This window comes from Sinocyclocheilus anshuiensis, unplaced genomic scaffold (assembly GCF_001515605.1).
Source record: "Sinocyclocheilus anshuiensis isolate Anshui unplaced genomic scaffold, SAMN03320099.WGS_v1.1 scaffold964, whole genome shotgun sequence".
In the NCBI taxonomy this organism is placed as follows: domain Eukaryota; kingdom Metazoa; phylum Chordata; class Actinopteri; order Cypriniformes; family Cyprinidae; genus Sinocyclocheilus; species Sinocyclocheilus anshuiensis.
In genome coordinates, this window is record NW_015552666.1 from 1,138,942 (window position 1) to 1,158,233 (window position 19,292).

The window sequence follows — 19,292 nt, forward strand, 5'->3', positions numbered from 1 at the left end:
ATATATATATATATATATATATATATATATAAATCTTAAATGTTCTTTTATAATATCATATGTATAATTTCACAGACAGAAAATCTTTTTTTAATGTCAATATTTCATTAGACAAATATTATAAACTTTTACAGCATCAGAACTGTAATTTCACCATTAATGCCAGAGCGAACAAATTTTGCATAGCTTCAGGCTTCGCTAATTTGGATTTTTTTTCTTTTCTTTCCTGTTGAACCATATTTTCATTCACAAGCTTGATTTTTTCCTTATTGCTCAGTTACTTCCCATCAACCACGTGTTTTCATATTTATTTTTATGTGTTTTTTTATGTTGCAGTCAGCATCTAGACGAGCAGGCACCTGTTGTGCCAACTGCCAGACAGGGACCACCACACTTTGGAGACGTAATGCCAATGGAGAACCTGTCTGTAATGCCTGTGGTCTATACTACAAACTACACAATGTGAGTAAATGTTTATGTCTAGCCTTACCGTAACACTTCCTATATATCATACCAAAATGAATGACAGAATAACATTTCTGCTTACATACATGTTGAATTTCCACTTGTAAGGGGTCTCCATAATGTATCCATTGTTTGCATTAAAAATGATCATAACATTTTTTTTTATGTTGAATATGCTTGCAGTCCATCCTCCTACTATTTAAAACATTAAATACAATAATTATTATATAAATGGCTTACAGTGTTTATATCTGTTTGTGCATTCAGGTGAACCGTCCACTTACTATGAAGAAAGATGGGATACAGACACGCAATAGGAAAATGTCAGGCAAACCTAAGAAGAGGAGAGGAGAACATTTTCAGCAATTTGACAGTTGTGTGCATGAGAAAGCATCCACCTTCAGCCACATGGCCAACATGCCCCACCCCTTCAATATGACCCAACCAATCCAATTACATCCCGCATTCAATCACAGCAGCTTAGTCACTGCTATAGGCTAGTGATGGGAAGTTCGGATAATTTTACCGACTCGGACCTTTGAGTCTCGTTCAGCAAAAAGGCTGAGAGACACTTGTAGAAGATACCTTACTTAATAAACACATTAACTGTATTCTTCAGTTTTAATGTTCAGGTCAAGGACATTTTATTAATGTTTCGGGCTCAAATGTTCATTATGCAAATCAAAATTCTACTCATTCTTGATTTAAAAAGTTGCACTTTATTTTGTGTTTTTCTGAAATGTGATTTAAACCAACCTAGAATCTGACTGTAGTACACTGAGAGTTTAACAGCTTATCATTAATTAATATCCCCTATTTATTCAAATATAAACACAATTCCAAAACGTTTATGCCTGTTTATGTCATCTATAGCACTGCACCTTATGCAACTGTGAAGTAGAAGAAGCCCTGCATTTTAAAAAACATAATATGAACCTGTCCCTAAACCATCTGTCATTATATAACTATATTTCTTTTTTTTCTAATTTATTTTTTCTTTGTTCTTACTTTCAAGCTTTATATGAACTAGTAACAACATCAATATTATCAATTCATCTTTTCTGTACACACATGCATTAATACATGTAACACTCAAAACACTTTTTACTGTGTGCTTATTTTAAATTTGAGTTAATAAATGATTTAAACAGTGTTTTTTTATGTGAGTTCTTGCCTTATTTGCAAAACCATTATCAAATTGAGATGTTACAAACATATATAAACAATCCAAAAGACATGTGTGGCCTTACACTCCGGTGTGCTTGTAAAAACTTATCAACATGCTGACTGGACTGAAGCAGTGAATGAAGAGCAGGACTCTAGAGAGACAAGAGGAAATGGAGAGAGGAGATAAAAGTGAAAGAGCAGAGAAGGTCTTCAGGGTTTGTTTTTAGGAGACCTGGAAAAGACAAGCCTTTTGTCATTACTGTCCCTGCTACTGTATCATTTGTACATTATGTCTGGTGCTTAGATTCCAATATGTATGCAGCTTGCCAATAGCTCAGGCATCTTGTTTGAAATCACTTCCCTAAACTGCAATTCAGGATATTGTACATTTTTGAATATTAAAAAAAATCCACATGGTTGGGATGGTGCAATACAATGACACGACCAGAAGCTATACAGTTTGATTATATGAACTATAAGTCACTACACTGACTGTACCTACATTAAACAAGACAAGTGTTTGTTCCACTACCATTTTGTTCATTTAAATGGGGAGTCATCTCAATTATCACAGTGTTATGCTAACTGTGTAAACAAAAAGCACAAAGATGAAGGTTTAGAAAGTCTTTAAATCCAACACACAGGTAAACATTAACTCAACACTGAAGTAACAGACAAGAATTGAAAACACAGGAATTAAATAAACATTCTAACAATGTGACACAGCTGAACATGATAGCAAATCAAATCAGTAACCATAGTGACAAATGCAGACAGGGGAATGGTGCAAACAAAAACAGTCCAAACTGAACTGAAACCGTGACAGTATGCCCCCACCCCTACCCGGAAAGGTGCAACGTCACGCCAGCAGATGGATGGAGGCTTCGGTGGAGGACGGGAATCCGGGAAAGGTGATGACCGGAGCAACCAAGGTGGTGTAGATGGGAGGAGCCAAGGAGAATCCCGGAGCCGGAGGGGCCAGGTGGCACTCCAGAGTCCAGCCAGGACTGAGGCCAACGGTGGAGTCGACGGAGTGAGGAGCCATGGAGTTGTTAAGGCTGATGACACCAGGGGGCCGACTGACAGAGACAACGCCAATGGAGGAGCCACCCAGGGCAGAGACGGAGAGCCGAAGAGCCAGGGTGACACTGTGGGTCAGGAGGGCCAAGGCGGAGTTGACGGCTCCTGCGACTGAGGTGGAAGCAGGGATCCGGAAGACTGCAGCGGAGCCGGAGCGACTGAGGACCAAGGAGGAGCCCCGACAGAGCTAGAGGGATGGAGAGACGAGGCAAAGCTGGAGGAGTGGAATCCCATAGCGAAGGAAGGTCGTCGACTGACCAAGGCGGAGCCGGAGGGGCGATGGGCCATGGTGGAGATGAGGGAGCTAGGAGCCAAGGTGAAGCCGATGGGTCGAAGGGCTAAGGTAGAGTCCAGGACTCGGAGGCCGGAGGTGGAGACAGGGCAGAGCTGGAGACTGGAAGCCCCGAAGTGAGACAAGGCTCCAGGATGATGCTGACTAAGGGGGGGCTGAGGGGCTTACAGGAACCAGCGGAGACAGGGCAGCAGAACTGGCAGATATATACAGGAGGCGGGGGAGGAAGGCTGGGAGGGAACACGGGAGAGTTAGGAGAATCAAGGCTGGACAGAACCAGCGGGAAGACAAATCATGCAAGGCAATACATGAAATTATCCACTTCTACATTATCCAAAATGCTTCTAGAGGCCAGTTGTAGCTCACCCTCAGCAGCGGGAGTATGGGCGGGGCTTCTTTCCATCCCTTCGTACTCCACTAATACACTCTCAGGCACTTGCAGTGTTGCCAGCTCACACCTGGTCAATCGCCTCAGGCTCCAGGACGATGGCAGGCTCAGTTGCTTCTTCTCGCACTGGCTTTTCAGTCGCGGTGGGCTCAGACAGACGCTCCGTGCAGCAGGGCTCTGGGACTGGCGATGCACTGGATCGGGGAAAGATGCTCTCCAAACACCTAATGATGGCCTCCTTCCAGTCAAGTCCTGTGGTGTCTGGGAGGTCTACGGGATGATGGTAATTCGCCCCGATCCAGAACAGTGATTTCAGGGTCTCGTCGTTAAACGGTGTGTTGATGGTGAGATGACAAAACCCTTCAAAATAGTCTAATAAATTGTGGCTCATTTGAGCCACAGCAGCGAATTTAGCCGCATAGTCAAGTTGTAGTGGTCCAGTCTTCTGTCATGCTAACTGTGTAAACAAATACATGAAGATGAAAGTTTAGAAAGTCTTTAATCCAACACACAGGTAAACATTGATGCAACAGTTAAAAACCATTGACGAGACCAGACCAAAAGAACTGAAAACACAGGAACTTAAATACACAGGCTAACGAGGTGACACAGCTGAACATGATAGCAAATCAAATCAGTACCCATAGTGACAAATGCAGACAGGGGAATGGTGCAAACGAAAACAAAGTCCAAACTGGGGCAAGTTCAAGCTCAAACCGGTGCGCAACGTTTTGCTACGGTTTCCGGTTTGAATGACATGTTTCCTGGAAACGGTGTGCAACGGTGTGCAACGGGGTTTGAGATACGTTTTCTCCTGTTTGGTGTCAAAAATGTCAGCCCAATCAGCAGCAACATGTATATAATCCACGCGGTATTAAAGAGACAGCTCGCACAATGTACTTAACATCAAAATAAATTCACAAGAGCAAGTATATAGTTTGCATGATTATTTACATTAAAGGCAAAATAACTGAAATAATAAGAGCACAAGTATAGATCTGGAACTTCTTTAAGTCTGTCTAAATATCATTTAGTAATTGCAATGTCTTCTGGTCCATATCCTTTCCTTAGGAAGGTGTGCTAGACATTGATTAATGTAACATAATAATACTATACATATTTATATATTTTGCTATTGTATTGTGGAGTGACACTTTCATAAACTTTTCTATATTCCTCTGATTATATAATGGTAAATATTACAATAACATAGCACAACAACAGTGATCAGCAATAATGATAAGCCTAATACTCACAATAAAAATAATAAGGCCATATAGATCATAACAGTCTCGGAGGTAAGAAGTGGATTATCCTTCACCTGACATGTTTGTCTTTTCATCCTGAAATGCGAGGCAAATGTTGGATCACAATAATTAGGAACCACAGTTTCCACAAATCCCTTCACTCGATTGGGATGCTCTCTTTTATTCTGGACAGCAAGGGCAGTGACTGTAACATCGAGCATATTTTGCAGTATTAAACACGTATTTATACCGATTTCATCAGGCTCCGAAAATTCTTCAGAAAGAACACAAAGAATGGCCTTCTCAGCTGCCATAGTTGCAACTAGTTGTTCAAAGCACCACTGTTTCCGTTTAAAAAAAACGTTTTGTCGGGGCTGAACGCAGCCCTGAACTGAAACCATGACAACAAGTGAAATCAAATAAATCATTCTTACAATTTTGTAAGTAAAAAATAAGTATGGAGAACATGTATATGTATTTAAATTTGTATTGATTTATAGATCATGCATTTTATATATAAAGCAAATCTATAGATAATGTCTAAAAATTAAATGTATAAATACATTTGTTTTATGTACTTATCAATTGATCTGATCAATCTTAATCAAAATCTAATCTAATTATTATTATAATGATCAAATTAGATGCTACAGTTTAACAGGTCTAATCGAATTCTCTCATTCAATTAAAAAAAAATTTCTTTGAACATGTCTTCACTTTTTAGAGTGTTTCTAATGCAAGGTTTATATTATTTATTTTCTAGGCCAGAGTAAATACCTATGGGATATGAGGTTAAATCTAAAAGAGATTGTATCTCTGATTCTTCAGTTGTATTGTAACACTATCGCTCTTTCATCTGTCTTTCTGTATCTTATCACTCAATCAAAATTCAGCGCTGCCATCATAGGAATAAATTATATTTTAAAATATATTAAAATAGAAAAAAGTTATTTTAAAATAGTAATAATATTCACAATATTTTGATCAAATAAATGTGACCATGGTTAAAAAAAGAGACCTCTTTCAAAAAACATCTTACCAAATCTTAATAACACTTTTGAACACTAGTGTGTATATAGTATATTAGTTTACTGTATAGATATTTGTCAATCTGACCTAACAGATGTAGCTGTTTGCAAACATTGTGCTGAAAACTGGGACACAACAGAACCCTCTGATATAACAGGCCAAGCCACATTCAACCCCTTTCAGTCTGTCTTTTCTTCTCCTGATCTTCCTGTATAGCAGGTAAATTAATTCATCCTCTGTCTTAGAACAATCACTTATTTTAAATGACAAACCAACTGTGAGCGCTCAGTTCCCCTCTCCAGGGACAGTTTGTATGGTGTGAGGTGGTTTGTGTGAGAGTGTGTATGTGTATTACTGCCATCCTCCTGGAACAGGGTAACAGATCTGCTTACTTCTCTTTCCCTCCTCTCTTTCTCCACTCTTTTATTTTCCCTGTCCTAGTGGTTTTGTCCTGAGAGAAACACTAGAGGCAGGAAAGTAGGCCGGAGGCAGGAGGGGACTGAGTCTAAATACACTGTTACAAGTTATCTGGCTCAATAACAGTAAATACAGACATGCTCATTAAATCAAGAGGCTATGATCAAATTATAACATATTGAAAGCTTGAAATCAACATAGAATGTATTCTATCTCAATAAAATAAGCTAAAACTGCAAAAATTTACATGTCTAATGAAATACATTTTAAAGGGGTCATATGATGCGATTTCAAGTTTTCCTTTCTCTTTGGAGTGTTACAAGCTGTTCAAAAATGATTACATTATATCAAGCTACATATATAATAAATAGCACTTTAATCAAATTGATGTGGAACAGAATTCAGTCAATGACCAAATTCATGAGCAAAATCAAATTCAAATTTTAGCAAACCTCTATGGAAAGTTTGTGCCAGAAGAATACAGAAAGCTAATTTGTTAAAAAACAAAAAAAGGATAAATAAACATGATGGACAACAAATAAACATGAAGCCAGTGAGAAAGTTAAGATGAAACATGTACACAAAGAGTCATGGATAGAGCTGTGTAGGCCGGGGAAGAAAAAAGGCAAAAATGAGAAAAAAAGAGCAGGCAGAGAACAGGCCGGCTGTAGATTTAAGATAAGTTGGTTGACAGTCAAATATTTGTAAAATATTCAGAGAAAGAAAGAAGATACAGATTTATAGAATATACTGATACTTTTGAGAAACCAAATCATGCACAAGCAAAATCTGGACACACTTTTTAGACAACACAAAGGCGGCTCTGTCAATGAGTTGCTATTGTGTCTTTATTGTTGTGAGTGAAAAAAACCCAGAGGCTTATTGGTAGAATAGGTCTCACATTGCTACAGTAACCCAAGAGATGTATTGAGTGACAGCTGGGTCATTAGAACATCAACTATAATTAGCACAATTGTGCTACACTTATCTATTAGTTTAAAAAAAAAACTGTTTAAATACATGCAGATCCAGACCTAGCATGTGCCACAAAAATATTTAGGTTTTTAGTGTACATTAAATGTAAAAAATGTGTAAGGATGGGAAAGGGGTTTAAATGGAGAGGTTGATGGTTGTTCTGCTCTGTTATTGTAATGTACTGATGTTATCGAACTAATTCAAGCCATTACACATAACACTTTTTTTTACAAGTAAATGGATCCATCATGCTCAAAAGTCTGCATGCATCTATAAACTCTCTCCACACGCATTATGTTTTACCCTCTTTTTATCCATCCCACACTTACATTCAGGTAATTGTTTGTTTAGAGACTGTTTCTAATTTAATAGCTGTAATCTAATAGCTGGCTGTTTATCATTCAAAGATAAGATTGAGGAGGGCCTGCTAATTTTATTAGTCTCTTCAGTAAGGGATGTGGGAGGCTTTTACCGCCCTGCTAATTGGAACAATGAGTCGGACAGTGGATGAGCGTAACCTGAACTGTTCAAAACAGAATGACCTCTGTTACTTCCTTTCTTACGGTCTAGCAATTCATATTGAAGTGTCTGTCACTTGTGTCGACAAATTGATCACAAAACATAAAATGACAGTTTGATGCACTCCTAAACAATTGCGTGTAAACCTCAAAGGGCAAAGGTCACAATTTTTAGCCTTTTAACACTTATTGGCGGCACACATCTAAAACAATAACTTTTGCATCTACCACATTAGATGGACTTTAGAATTGATTTGAAGACTCATATGCATCGAATGATCTAGACATACACATAGCGCACAAAATACCTGTGTGACAAAGTTAAATTCTTCAGCAGACAGTGACAATGCTGCTGACCTGGAAGAAAAGTGCAGAACAAAGAAAAGGAACACAAGAGAAAGGGAGGTGTGGGATAAAGGTTGTATGGACATAAAAGCCCCAACAAAGGAAATATAGGTGAGAGAGAACAACGGGGTGACAGAGATAAAGTGCATTCAAAGAAAGGATGGAAAGTGGGATAATGGACTGGAACAAAGAACCCTTTTGAATGAATGTGCTTTTTTGACTCTGTGAAGACAACGTATTGCAGCACACAGGAAAACATGATATACAGTATATGTATGTGTGTGTATGTAAGTGAGCAGTTTACAATATCTCAATATCTCAAATCACTTCCATTGCGGGCTTTAATAAGACCTAAATAAAATATGTTGATGTATGTTTAATTCATGCAAAAATGAACCTCAGATGTCAAAAATAAATAATATAAAAAAACTGAAATGCAATGCACTAAACTTTTCATTCACCCAGAGACTTGAGTAAATCTATAAAATGCAGGGACACTAGTCTATGTTCAGCTAAAAGCTCAGCTAAGTGAAATTATGTGATTAGTAATACAGAGGTCTCTAGCAGTAGCCCATTGATTTGTAGAAGGATTGATGTTTTTTGCTCAAGTGATTGATTCATTGAGAGCTTAAAACCTCTATGCAGAAAACGACTGATGCATTTTGACAACTGGGTGCCATTACAAATCAAGACTAAACAGATGATTTTCATGGCTTGCATGTAATGCATCTCCATGACGTACTCCATGACGTACACTGATGACTGAAAAATCCATACATAATTGTCATAATTAGCCAGCCAAATTCAAGCAAATAATATATTTATATATAATGAATTATGAAATATGGATAATTTACAATAGGGTGAATTCAGGTAATTGGGACACTTCTGGAATTGAGATGACTGGGAAAAAAATGTCTCAATTATCCTACTATATAATACTAGAATATAACCCACACCTAACCCTAACAGAAAACAGAAAAGTTTTAACTTAATATAACATGTATAATGATTGGTCAGTTAATAGCTGGGCAACATGAAGACAACACTTGAGAATTTGTACCCATGTGTTTACATTTTCTGAACAAAACACGATTGCTGTCCTGTTTCTGTGGGGTTCTGGGTTTCTAGGGTGTTAGGCCTACTAGGTGGGAGCTGGTTACTTACCTACTGTCTTAAGTCAGTATAAAGTATAAAAGTATAAAGTATGCCAGTTCACCTCTAGTAACACTAGTCTGGTCACATAGAAAAGTAATAGCTCAACTCTGTTCAGTTCACTTCACCATTTGAGTTATCCAGGTACACTTCAGGTCCATAGCACAAATACGGAATGGAAGTAGCAAGGAAGTAGTTTCTATTTTTATTTATTTATTTATTAATTAAAAAAGAGAAACTGTAATTAAAACGAATAATGACTACGACTGGACCGACTCTGGGGATACTAATGCCCTCTACATGTGAGCCAGTGCTATTGCAGGGTCCACATGGACACTAAAAAGAGCGCGTTTAGGAGGGAGAGAAAATACTCTGTAAGGAAACAATCCATGCGATCAAAGAAAATAATTAAAAACGTACACACACAAACGCCAACTGCCCATGCTGATGAAGCTGATAATGTTAATGTTAGTGGTAAGTCAAACACTAAGCATGACTTTACCCCTCTTTGGGCTCATCTCAAGATCAGTGCAGGTCCAGGGTCAGGAAGGAGACAATCTGCAGCTTCTACCTCATGGCAGAGTTTATGTTTTTATTTCCTTTTTTCTCTATTCCCTTTTTCAGTCCCTCTTCTCCCCTCTCTTTCAATTTATGCATTTTAAACAGGCACTCTGAAAGACCTTTCTGATGAAGGACCCTGATTAGAGAGGTTAACAGACTCAAGCTGTCATATCAAAGGCTTGTACATGCATGCACTCACACACAAAATACAAGACTGAGATTCTTATCTGAGTCACCGAAGGGAAAAGGACAGTAAAAGAATGTGTGTGTGTGTTGTGTTGTGTTTAGAGCTCTAGAGTCAATGTCACAAAGACAGAGCAGGCCAAACATGGCATAAAAGCCATGTTGTGTTAGACTCACACAGAGTTCTAATGCCTGCAGCATTTAACTCAGTGTTCTGTCTCTTTCCTGCTGTAATTAATCTGAGAAAATTGCTTAATTAATATTAATACACAGTAAAACACACACATACAATGAACTTCTGACCCTTACAAAGAAGAAATGAGTGGTCAATCAGTCAGCAGACTGCATCAAGCTATTTTTTCGGCATATATCACCCTTCAAAAGTTTTGGGGTCAGTAAGATTTCTTTTTATGTTTTTGAAGTCTCTTATGCTCACCAAGGCAACACTTATTTGATCAAAAATACAGTAAAACAGTAATATTAGAAATATTATTGCAATTGAAAATAACTGTTTTCTATTTTTTATATATTTAAAAAATATATATTTTCCTGTGATGGCAAAGCTGAATTTTCAGCAGCCATTATTTCAGTCTTCAGTGTCCCTCAGAAATCATTCTAATATGCTGATTTGTTGTTCAATAAAAAATTCTTAGTTGAAATCGTTCGTACTGCTTAATAGTTTTGTGGAAACCATGATACATTTAGTTTTTCAGGATTCTTTGATAAATAGAAAGTTCAAAAGAACAGCGTTTATTTGAAATAGAAACATTTAGTAAAATTGTAAGTTTTATCATTAACATTTATATATATATATATATATATATATATATATATATAAAACACTTAAGAATATCATAAAGTGACTGACCAGTTGCTAAAATTGCCAATCTGTCCTTTCTAACAAAAATACACACAGATGAAAAACAAATAAAAGAGGGGGAGATATAACACATATATTTTTTAATATAATTAAGATGTTAAGAAGACTAAACTAAAATAAAGTTTCTACTTTTGGATCTGAAGTCATATCCAGATGAGGCTCAATGTCCTATTGTCATATGGAATGGAACATAAAGGAATAGTTGGACAATGAAGTAATAATTCACCTAAAAATGAAAGTTCAATAATTTACTCTCTCATGTTGTTCGAGACCTGTATTATTTTCTTTCTTCTGTGCAACACAACAGACAACACATTAAAAGATTCCTTAAGAGGTTACGTCAAAGGTACAGTGGGTACGGAAAGTATTCAGACCCCCTTAAATTTAGGTTCCATACAAATCTATTAAAAAAGCTTCAGTCAGTTAGATCAACACATCTTCCTTTTAGAGTAATGTGATGCTGTAAATTAATCCATGACAGCACATTTTCTAGTCAAAGAAAGAGTGCGTAAGAGAATGAAAGTGATAGGCAGTTACCTGTGTATGCACTTCTTAAAAAAAGTCCAGTTAATGGCAATAATAATGAAAAACAAATAAAGGCTTTGTTTTTATCTGCGGTGTCCGGTATAAACAGGGAAGTAGAACAACACAGATGGCATTTAATATTTTAGTACAGCTGCTATTTGTATACTCACATATTAAGAACGAATTTGCCTACAGATTCCCCCAAGTTGCCACAACGTAACTGGAATAGATATTCAAATCCATGAAGCAAAACGCTAAACAATGATAAGACTTATCATGGCCCTTCTTAATGTCTGTAAAGCCCTCTTAACGCCCTCTCATCTGCATTTGCACAAAAAAACATACATAAACAGTGGAACAAACAAATGGAAAAAAGGATATTTATAAATGTAGAGTAACTGATGGTGGGGTGTGTGGAAACACATTTCGCCTCTGATTTGCCAGCAGAAATATTTGCCTATACTCACAATGCATTCTGCCCTAAAGCAATGTCCCAACCACTCTCGATATGCCAAACACAAATACTTTCCACACTCTCTTGCAAACAAAATGTAAATCACAAAATATACAGTACACTGCAACTACAGCAGTTTAGCTATTAGAGTTGTTTTATTAGCAGTCATATAACAGCATTTATTAGTAATGATATGTCTTTAAGGAATATTCCATCTTTTCATTTTTGTTGATTTTTATTATTCCACATTTGAAGGAATAACACAAATGCAAAGTAATAGAATAAAACTCTGCACAGAATAAAACATATACAAGACGTTTCCGTTCCATATCCTAGACTTGGAACGGAAGTCTAGGATATGGAAGACTTCCCCCCCCCAGCATTTATCAGGAATGATCGGACTGATGGTCAGGACTGAACCATCTTTTTTTGGGGATCATATATATAGCGTTTGAAGTTCAGATGTATGGTGACTGGTTGAGCATCGGGCTTAGTTTCCTCCAATTTGGAGGATTCATTTTTGGCCCCACCCTTCCCCTTCTTCTTAGAGGACGAGGATAGAAGCTGCTTGGTTTCTTCTTTCAGCCCCTCTAACAGAAACAGAAACACAACGTGACTAGACAGAATGTATCCCTCATGTTTTGGCCGGATACAATTATCATATGATTATTTGTTTTAAACAGAAATTAACTGCTGCATAAATCAAAATTTCATGGCAAAAATATTTTAAATCTAGACCGACTTTTTCTCAAGCTAGGCAATAATTTGAGGTAATGTAGATTACAAAAATGCTAAACATCTTTACTTGTGTGGCTATGGATGCAGTCATTCTACTCCATTTCATTGAGCCTGAAGTGAGGGGTGTGCTGTAATGTGTGTGTACGTATATTTGTGTGGCTGAGGTCTACCTACACAAAGTGAGCCTTGAGGGTCAGGAAAAGGATGCGAGTTTTTTTTTTTTGCACTTATACTTAAGATTCAGCATGCATTTTTGGTGTGTGTAACTTTAAATGTGAGTAGCTTTTGAGTATGCGGAATGAGTATACGGATGTATAAATATGCAAGTCACCTGACAAGAAACTTAGAGGAAGGAGGTAAAAAGGGGCCAAGAAAGAAGTAAGGGCGAGTAAAAGAGAGTGTTTTTGTCTTTGCTTACCTGGAATTCTGATTTTGATCTTGCCACTTTGGCCGAAGCCACCTTCAATGGAGCCCGTTTCTCCTGTCGACAGTGTAACTTTTAAACCCACAAACAGCTGAAGGTTCGTCTCCTTCTTAAAAAGGTTTCGACCAATCACAGTGTAGTCATCTGTCACCTGACCAAAGATACAAAATTGGAAAAGAAAATTGGCAAAACTGCTTGGCTAGAGCCAGAGAACATGAAGTGTTCAAAAGAAATAAATTCTAAATTATATATATATGTATATAAAATCATGTATAATATGTACATTACCATTACAATTCAAAACGTTTGGGGTTGGTAAGATTTTTTTTTTTAGTTTCTTATGTTCACCAAGGCTGCATTAATTTGCTTAAAAACAATAATATAGTGAAATATTATCACAATAAAAGAACTCTTTCCATTTTTATATATTTTCAATTATTCCTGTGATGGCAAAGCTGCAGCCATTACTCCAGTCTTCAATATGATTCTTTAGAAATCATTCTAATATGCTGATCTGGTGCTCAAGAAACATTTCTTATTATTGCCAGTGTTGAAAACAGTTGTGCTGCTTAATATTTTTGTGGAACCCATGATACATTTTTGTCTGGATTATCTGATGAATAGAAAGTGCAAAAGAAACATTTATTTGTAAAAGGAATCTTTAACCAAAAAAACTTTTACTGTGACTTTTGATCAACTTAATCCTTGCTGAATAGAAGTATTAATTTATCTAAAACAAATCTCACCCCAAACCTTTGAATGGAAGTGTAAATATTTATAGTCACCCGTTCCACTGCTCCTTCTTTCTGCTTGTCTTTGCTGATTTTGAGCCGAGGCAGTGTTGTCTCTGTGTAGTTTTTGTCCTCAAAGCCTTCCAGAAGCTTTCCATGAAAGGCAAGCCTGCATGTGTTACCATGGATATCTGAGTCCAGTCGTGACCCAATCACTAAGCAAAGTGGTGGACATGTGACTGGTCGTTCAAACTCAAGTAAAGCCCATTGCTGTGGTTCCCCTCTCCCACCTTCTGTCTGACAAGTCAAAAATTCATCCAGGTGATGAAACTCCCAATCAAATGAGAAAAAGTTTGCACTTTGCTCTTGAGAGGTGGGGCTACAGTCTCCATTTTCGTTCCTGGGAAGCACTCGATTGAAGAATGAGATACGTGCCATAACAGTTTCGTGTCCAACAGTAATGTGAAACTTTGCACGGCTACCAAGTGCTCCACGATAGTATTCAATCTTTTGGACAGATATAATAGCAGCAAAAAGAGTCTGCAATGAACCTGGTGTGCATACTACACCTCGTTCTAACAGTTTTGGGTCAAACTGGGTCACACACACACCGACCCTATCCCCTTGCATAGCACTAGGAACTGGCCTTCTTTCTGCTTGTCTTTGCTGATTTTGAGCCGAGGCAGTGTTGTCTCTGTGTAGTTTTTGTCCTCAAAGCCTTCCAGAAGCTTTCCATGAAAGGCAAGCCTGCATGTGTTACCATGGATATCTGAGTCCAGTCGTGACCCAATCACTAAGCAAAGTGGTGGACATGTGACTGGTCGTTCAAACTCAAGTAAAGCCCATTGCTGTGGTTCCCCTCTCCCACCTTCTGTCTGACAAGTCAAAAATTCATCCAGGTGATGAAACTCCCAATCAAATGAGAAAAAGTTTGCACTTTGCTCTTGAGAGGTGGGGCTACAGTCTCCATTTTCGTTCCTGGGAAGCACTCGATTGAAGAATGAGATACGTGCCATAACAGTTTCGTGTCCAACAGTAATGTGAAACTTTGCACGGCTACCAAGTGCTCCACGATAGTATTCAATCTTTTGGACAGATATAATAGCAGCAAAAAGAGTCTGCAATGAACCTGGTGTGCATACTACACCTCGTTCTAACAGTTTTGGGTCAAACTGGGTCACACACACACCGACCCTATCCCCTTGCATAGCACTAGGAACTGGCTTTCGAAACATCTGCACAGATTTGACCTTGCGAGTTACCTGAGGAATAAAAAAAAATCTGAAATAAGGAGCTGATCATGTCAATACACTATGTAGCAAAATATCTGTTCACCTACCATGGTGAAACTGATCATTTGGAAACAGTCAGAGAAATAAGAAAAAAGACGAGAATCTTTTTTTAATGCATTTTGTGCAGTTTGCATGTATACTACTGTTCAAAAGTCTGGGGCCGGTACGTTTTTTAATTTTTTACAAAAAAATACTTTATTTATTTAATAAAAAAATCCAATAAAAACTGCATTGTGAAACAATATTGTGAAATATTATTACAATGTAAAATACCTGTTTTCTATTTAAATATATTTTGAAATATAATTTATTCCTGTGACGGCAAAGTTTAATTTTCAGCAGCCATTACTCCAGTCTTCAGTGTCACATGATCCTTCAGAAATCATTCTAATATGCTGATTTGGTGCTCAAGAGACATTTGTTATTATTATTGATATTCAAAGCAGTTGTGCTGCTTAATATTTTTGTGGAAATGGTGATACTACAATAAATAGTAAGTTCAAAAGAACAGCATTTATTTGAAATAGAAATCTTTTGCAACATTATAAACATCTTTACTGTCACTTTCGATCGATTTAATGCATCTTTGCTGAATAAAAGTACATTCGCTTAAAGAAATCGTACTCACCCCAAACGTTTGATTGGTAGTGTATGTATTGTAGAGCTGTGTGTAGAAATACATAAATACCTTTAACGCTGGTATCTCCACAGTATCATTGACACAGAGTGACCCTTGTAGGATGGTGCCAGTAATGACTGTTCCCTGGCCACGGATGGAGAAACAGTGATCTACAGCCATCAGAAGAGAACCCGATGGATCTCTATGAGGAAAGAAGGCTTGGGCCTTCAGTAACTGAACACAAAGACAGAGACGTCTTCAAAAATATGATCCACACCTTGCAAAATACAGTAATGTCTAAAGGTCTGAAACCTAAAATCACCCTTTTGCTTTAATAAAAAACATTGACTCAAGTTAGTATAAACTCCACAAGTTCTTGCAAAACCTGATCTGTTATCCAGGATTTGAAAATGTTCCATTGTGTTTATTAATGGAAAGAAGGAAATCTTTTGCAATTATCATTTGTATGGTCAATGTCACAAATTTGCCTAAATTTGACTTAGTGTCCTGTAGTGATGGGCGGTATGCCGGTTCATACCGAATACCGGTTTTTATTTTTGTTATGATATGAATTTTGAAAATACCGCAATACCGGTATATGTCACTTAAACAACGTTCGGAACGCGACACTGTTTGAAAGGGGTGTTGCACTGTGGTGAGGGAACAGCTGTATGTGTTACTAAGCGTGAAATGGTTAACACCCGGTCATGCATGGAAAAAAAATACCGTCTTGTACGGTGAAACCAGTATAATTTTGAAAAATCCCGTGATATAAATTTTTGGTCATACCGCCCAGCACTAGTGTCCTGTATATATTACTTCTTTGACATCATAACTTTTCTTTATTTAGGCATTTTCAAACTCCTAAAACTTTATTCTCATTTCCATGTTTATAGGGGGAAAAAATGTAAAGTTTAAGTTTAAAAATGGTCTCAGACTTTTGGATCTTGAATCTGTGCTACTGAACACACCCACTAACTCACGTCTATGAGTTCAGTTATTCCTTGTGGCTCGTCTGTTTCTGGGAACTCAGGACCACCAGGCTTTGCTGCCACAGCAATAATAGCGCAGCCTTTAAATCTGACAAGTAAAAAGTCAAGTCAATTTTATTTGTATAGCACAATACACATGGTTTCAAATCATCTTTATAGAAACTCATGATGTTAATGTTTATAACATCTATAAGATCTCGTGTGACAGATTTGACCACAATATAAACAATCAAGCAGTTTAGATTTGTTATATATGTTGTAAAAAAAAATCTGTGAAATTTACGTAAAGAAAAAAAAAACAGCAGCTGAAGTTGCCAGAAGTTAAAGAAAAACGGCAGCAATTTACATTTTTTTTCACTGTAAATTTTAAGATGACTTGTTCTTTTTTATTTCCAAAAACTGTAAATTATAGTCTATATAGCATTTAAAGTCTTTTACCATTAAAATTACAATCATTTTTTACAGTCTGAACACATGGCAAAATGTGTAATATGTCTAATATACAGTTAAACATGTGCTTGACAGTGTCTACCTTGTGTTCTCAAGAGTTTTGTGCATCCTCTTGGTCATTTTGTCAACAGCCGCCTGTCTCTTGTCACTAGGCAACAGGTCTGTTTTGTTGAGGATTACGATCATGTGGGAGCAGGTGAGCTGACCAATCAAAAGACACTCTGCTGTTTGTGTCTGCATACCTTTCACAACGTCAACCACCAACATCATCAGATCAATGATCTGAGCACCTGAATGCAAGTATACAGATGAGAGTAAAACATATAACTTCAACAATGACAAACATGACAAAGTACAGTCATCGCTGCTAGACAGTATTACAGAAAGAGAGACCGAAAATAAGAGAAGTAGGAGACTGGGCTATTGCCTTTGCTTTCCCTCTGTTTCTCTCCCTCTCTCTGGCACTCATTCTTTCCTGAGAGATTCCCTCTGGGGGGAGAGAGGAAGTCAAGCTGGAACCCCGAACAGCCCCCTTCCGCCTTAATCAACCACATGTGCCATAAATGCTCACACACACACACACCAGTACCATCAATGCAATTACACTAGACATTCCCACTACACTGAGAGTTCTCTGGGTTTGTTTGGACCTGAAGGTTAACAAAAAAACCCTCTAGACATTGTTTCTCATCATCTATTTTGTTCATACATCCCTCTGTGAACATAATACCTATGAGATTGTGTATGTTAGAAAACAAGCCATGTGAGCTTTTAGTATGGAGGAATATTGATGTATTGCATGTATTGTACCAATAACTACCCATTAACAAATATGTGTGATTCCACTGTAAAAAAATTATTTTTCGTAGTTGTAAAGTTGTAAATAAGTACAGTAAGTATCTTGTTTTACAAGATAATACTATTTCAGCATTTCTACTTCAAAATTTCACGTTTAATTCAATGTAACTTGCCATTTCTTTGTAATTATTTGAGAAATTTACTAGCAATTTCTGAGTGAAAATTGTGTCAAAGGAACTCCTATACGAGTATTTTTTTTCAGTGTGTTAAAGACACTTAATTGTGTTTTATAATTTGGAAGTGCATTAAATGACAGAATCTGATCATGATAACATGTTGACAAAATGCTATTCTTTGCTGTAACTGTAAAAGGTGTTCTAATTCTAAATGCATTTTTATTTTATATTTTGTGACGTTTCAAGCTTAAACGCTCTTCATCAGAGCGTGACCGTTTAAGCTCGAAACGTCACCTGTAGCGAGAACATAAATACTTCTCTATCTCTGGAGCTGTGGTGTGCCTACTTTTGATGTTTTCGTTCTTATTTTTGTGTGGTAGAGCACCCACATTGAGCTTTTTTGGCCTAATTGATGTGCACTCTTGGACTGTTTTTTATTTTATATTTTGTACCATTACAAGTCTGTCATTAAAAGCAGATGTGTTTTGATTTGAAAACGTGATTTAACTCTATAAAGCCTACAGTATCGCATTTGAAACATGAATTTTTAATGTCCCTACTCCCTAAATGATCAGTATTATCAAAACTTATGAAAAAAAACCCTGTTGTACACTCTAATTGATAGTTCATACTATTTTAGCAAATAAAAGGCCTTTTAGTATAATTAAAAAAAAATAATAAAAAATCCCAACTTTAGGTAATGGTACACAAGTCTTTTTGATGTGATCTTTAATGATTTTTATAAAGTGAATATAGGAATAACTTTTATATTGTAATTAATATTTAATATTTATATTATCATTAACATTTACTGAACTGAAGAAATGTAGGATTACTCAATTATCCATACATCTTTTTTTATTTTTTTTTTAAATAATGTATCAAATATGAAACAGGTTTGAGGAACAAAAACATCTTAATCACTATTGTACAAGCATACAATATCATCTTACTAAAGACATATTATTGATAGATTTAGAGTGACGAATTATATTTAGATTAATTTAAAGCAAGTAGTCTGTTATACTAAAATAAAAAATATCATTGAATTACAAGCTCTCAGAATTTCATCGAATAAAACTGATGTTTTTTAATCTTTGAATGCGAGCAACACTATATTCTCCTGCATCATACTATCAAATCTGATACAAACATAAAACACATATGCATATTTTTAAGATTTTCTTTTATATTTTGTATAAAAGTTCAACAAACTTCCATAAAAAATCTGACTATTATATCATATTTCATCTTTACAGTGTTAATATGACCACTTCAAATACTACACACACCACCTACTGATCAAAAGTGGTAGTTCTGGATAGAGTTTAAAATGCACTGACAGGTTTGTTATTCTTCAAGTAGTATGCTTATGATCAAATATATATATA

General features: G+C 36.6%; 2 protein-coding genes across 5 annotated transcripts in view; one reads left to right on the forward strand and one right to left on the reverse strand.

Moving 5' to 3' along the window:
* Positions 1–966, forward strand: part of LOC107667331 (GATA-binding factor 2-like) — a 5,303-nt gene extending 4,337 nt beyond the window's left edge. The window contains exons 4-5 of the mRNA XM_016458961.1: positions 337–462; positions 733–966. Of these exons, the coding sequence (XP_016314447.1) occupies positions 337–462; positions 733–966 (360 nt within the window). The remainder of the gene's footprint in view (positions 1–336; positions 463–732) is intronic.
* A 6,677-nt stretch (positions 967–7,643) lies between these two features.
* Positions 7,644–19,292, reverse strand: part of LOC107667374 (selenocysteine-specific elongation factor-like) — a 13,534-nt gene continuing 1,885 nt past the window's right edge. Inside the window, exons 2-9 of one of the 4 annotated variants that reach the window (XM_016459020.1) lie at positions 17,010–17,217; positions 16,469–16,565; positions 15,555–15,719; positions 14,799–14,836; positions 13,629–14,220; positions 12,838–12,994; positions 12,049–12,271; positions 7,644–7,654 (exon numbers count right to left, since the gene is read on the reverse strand). In XM_016459020.1, coding sequence (XP_016314506.1) covers positions 12,090–12,271; positions 12,838–12,994; positions 13,629–14,220; positions 14,799–14,836; positions 15,555–15,719; positions 16,469–16,565; positions 17,010–17,217 — 1,439 coding nt within the window. In that variant the 3' untranslated portion in view covers positions 7,644–7,654; positions 12,049–12,089. Of the gene's footprint in view, positions 7,655–12,048; positions 12,272–12,837; positions 12,995–13,628; positions 14,837–15,554; positions 15,720–16,468; positions 16,566–17,009; positions 17,218–19,292 lie in introns of those variants that run through there. The other 3 variants (XM_016459024.1, XM_016459021.1, XM_016459022.1) reach the window with 3 other exon arrangements.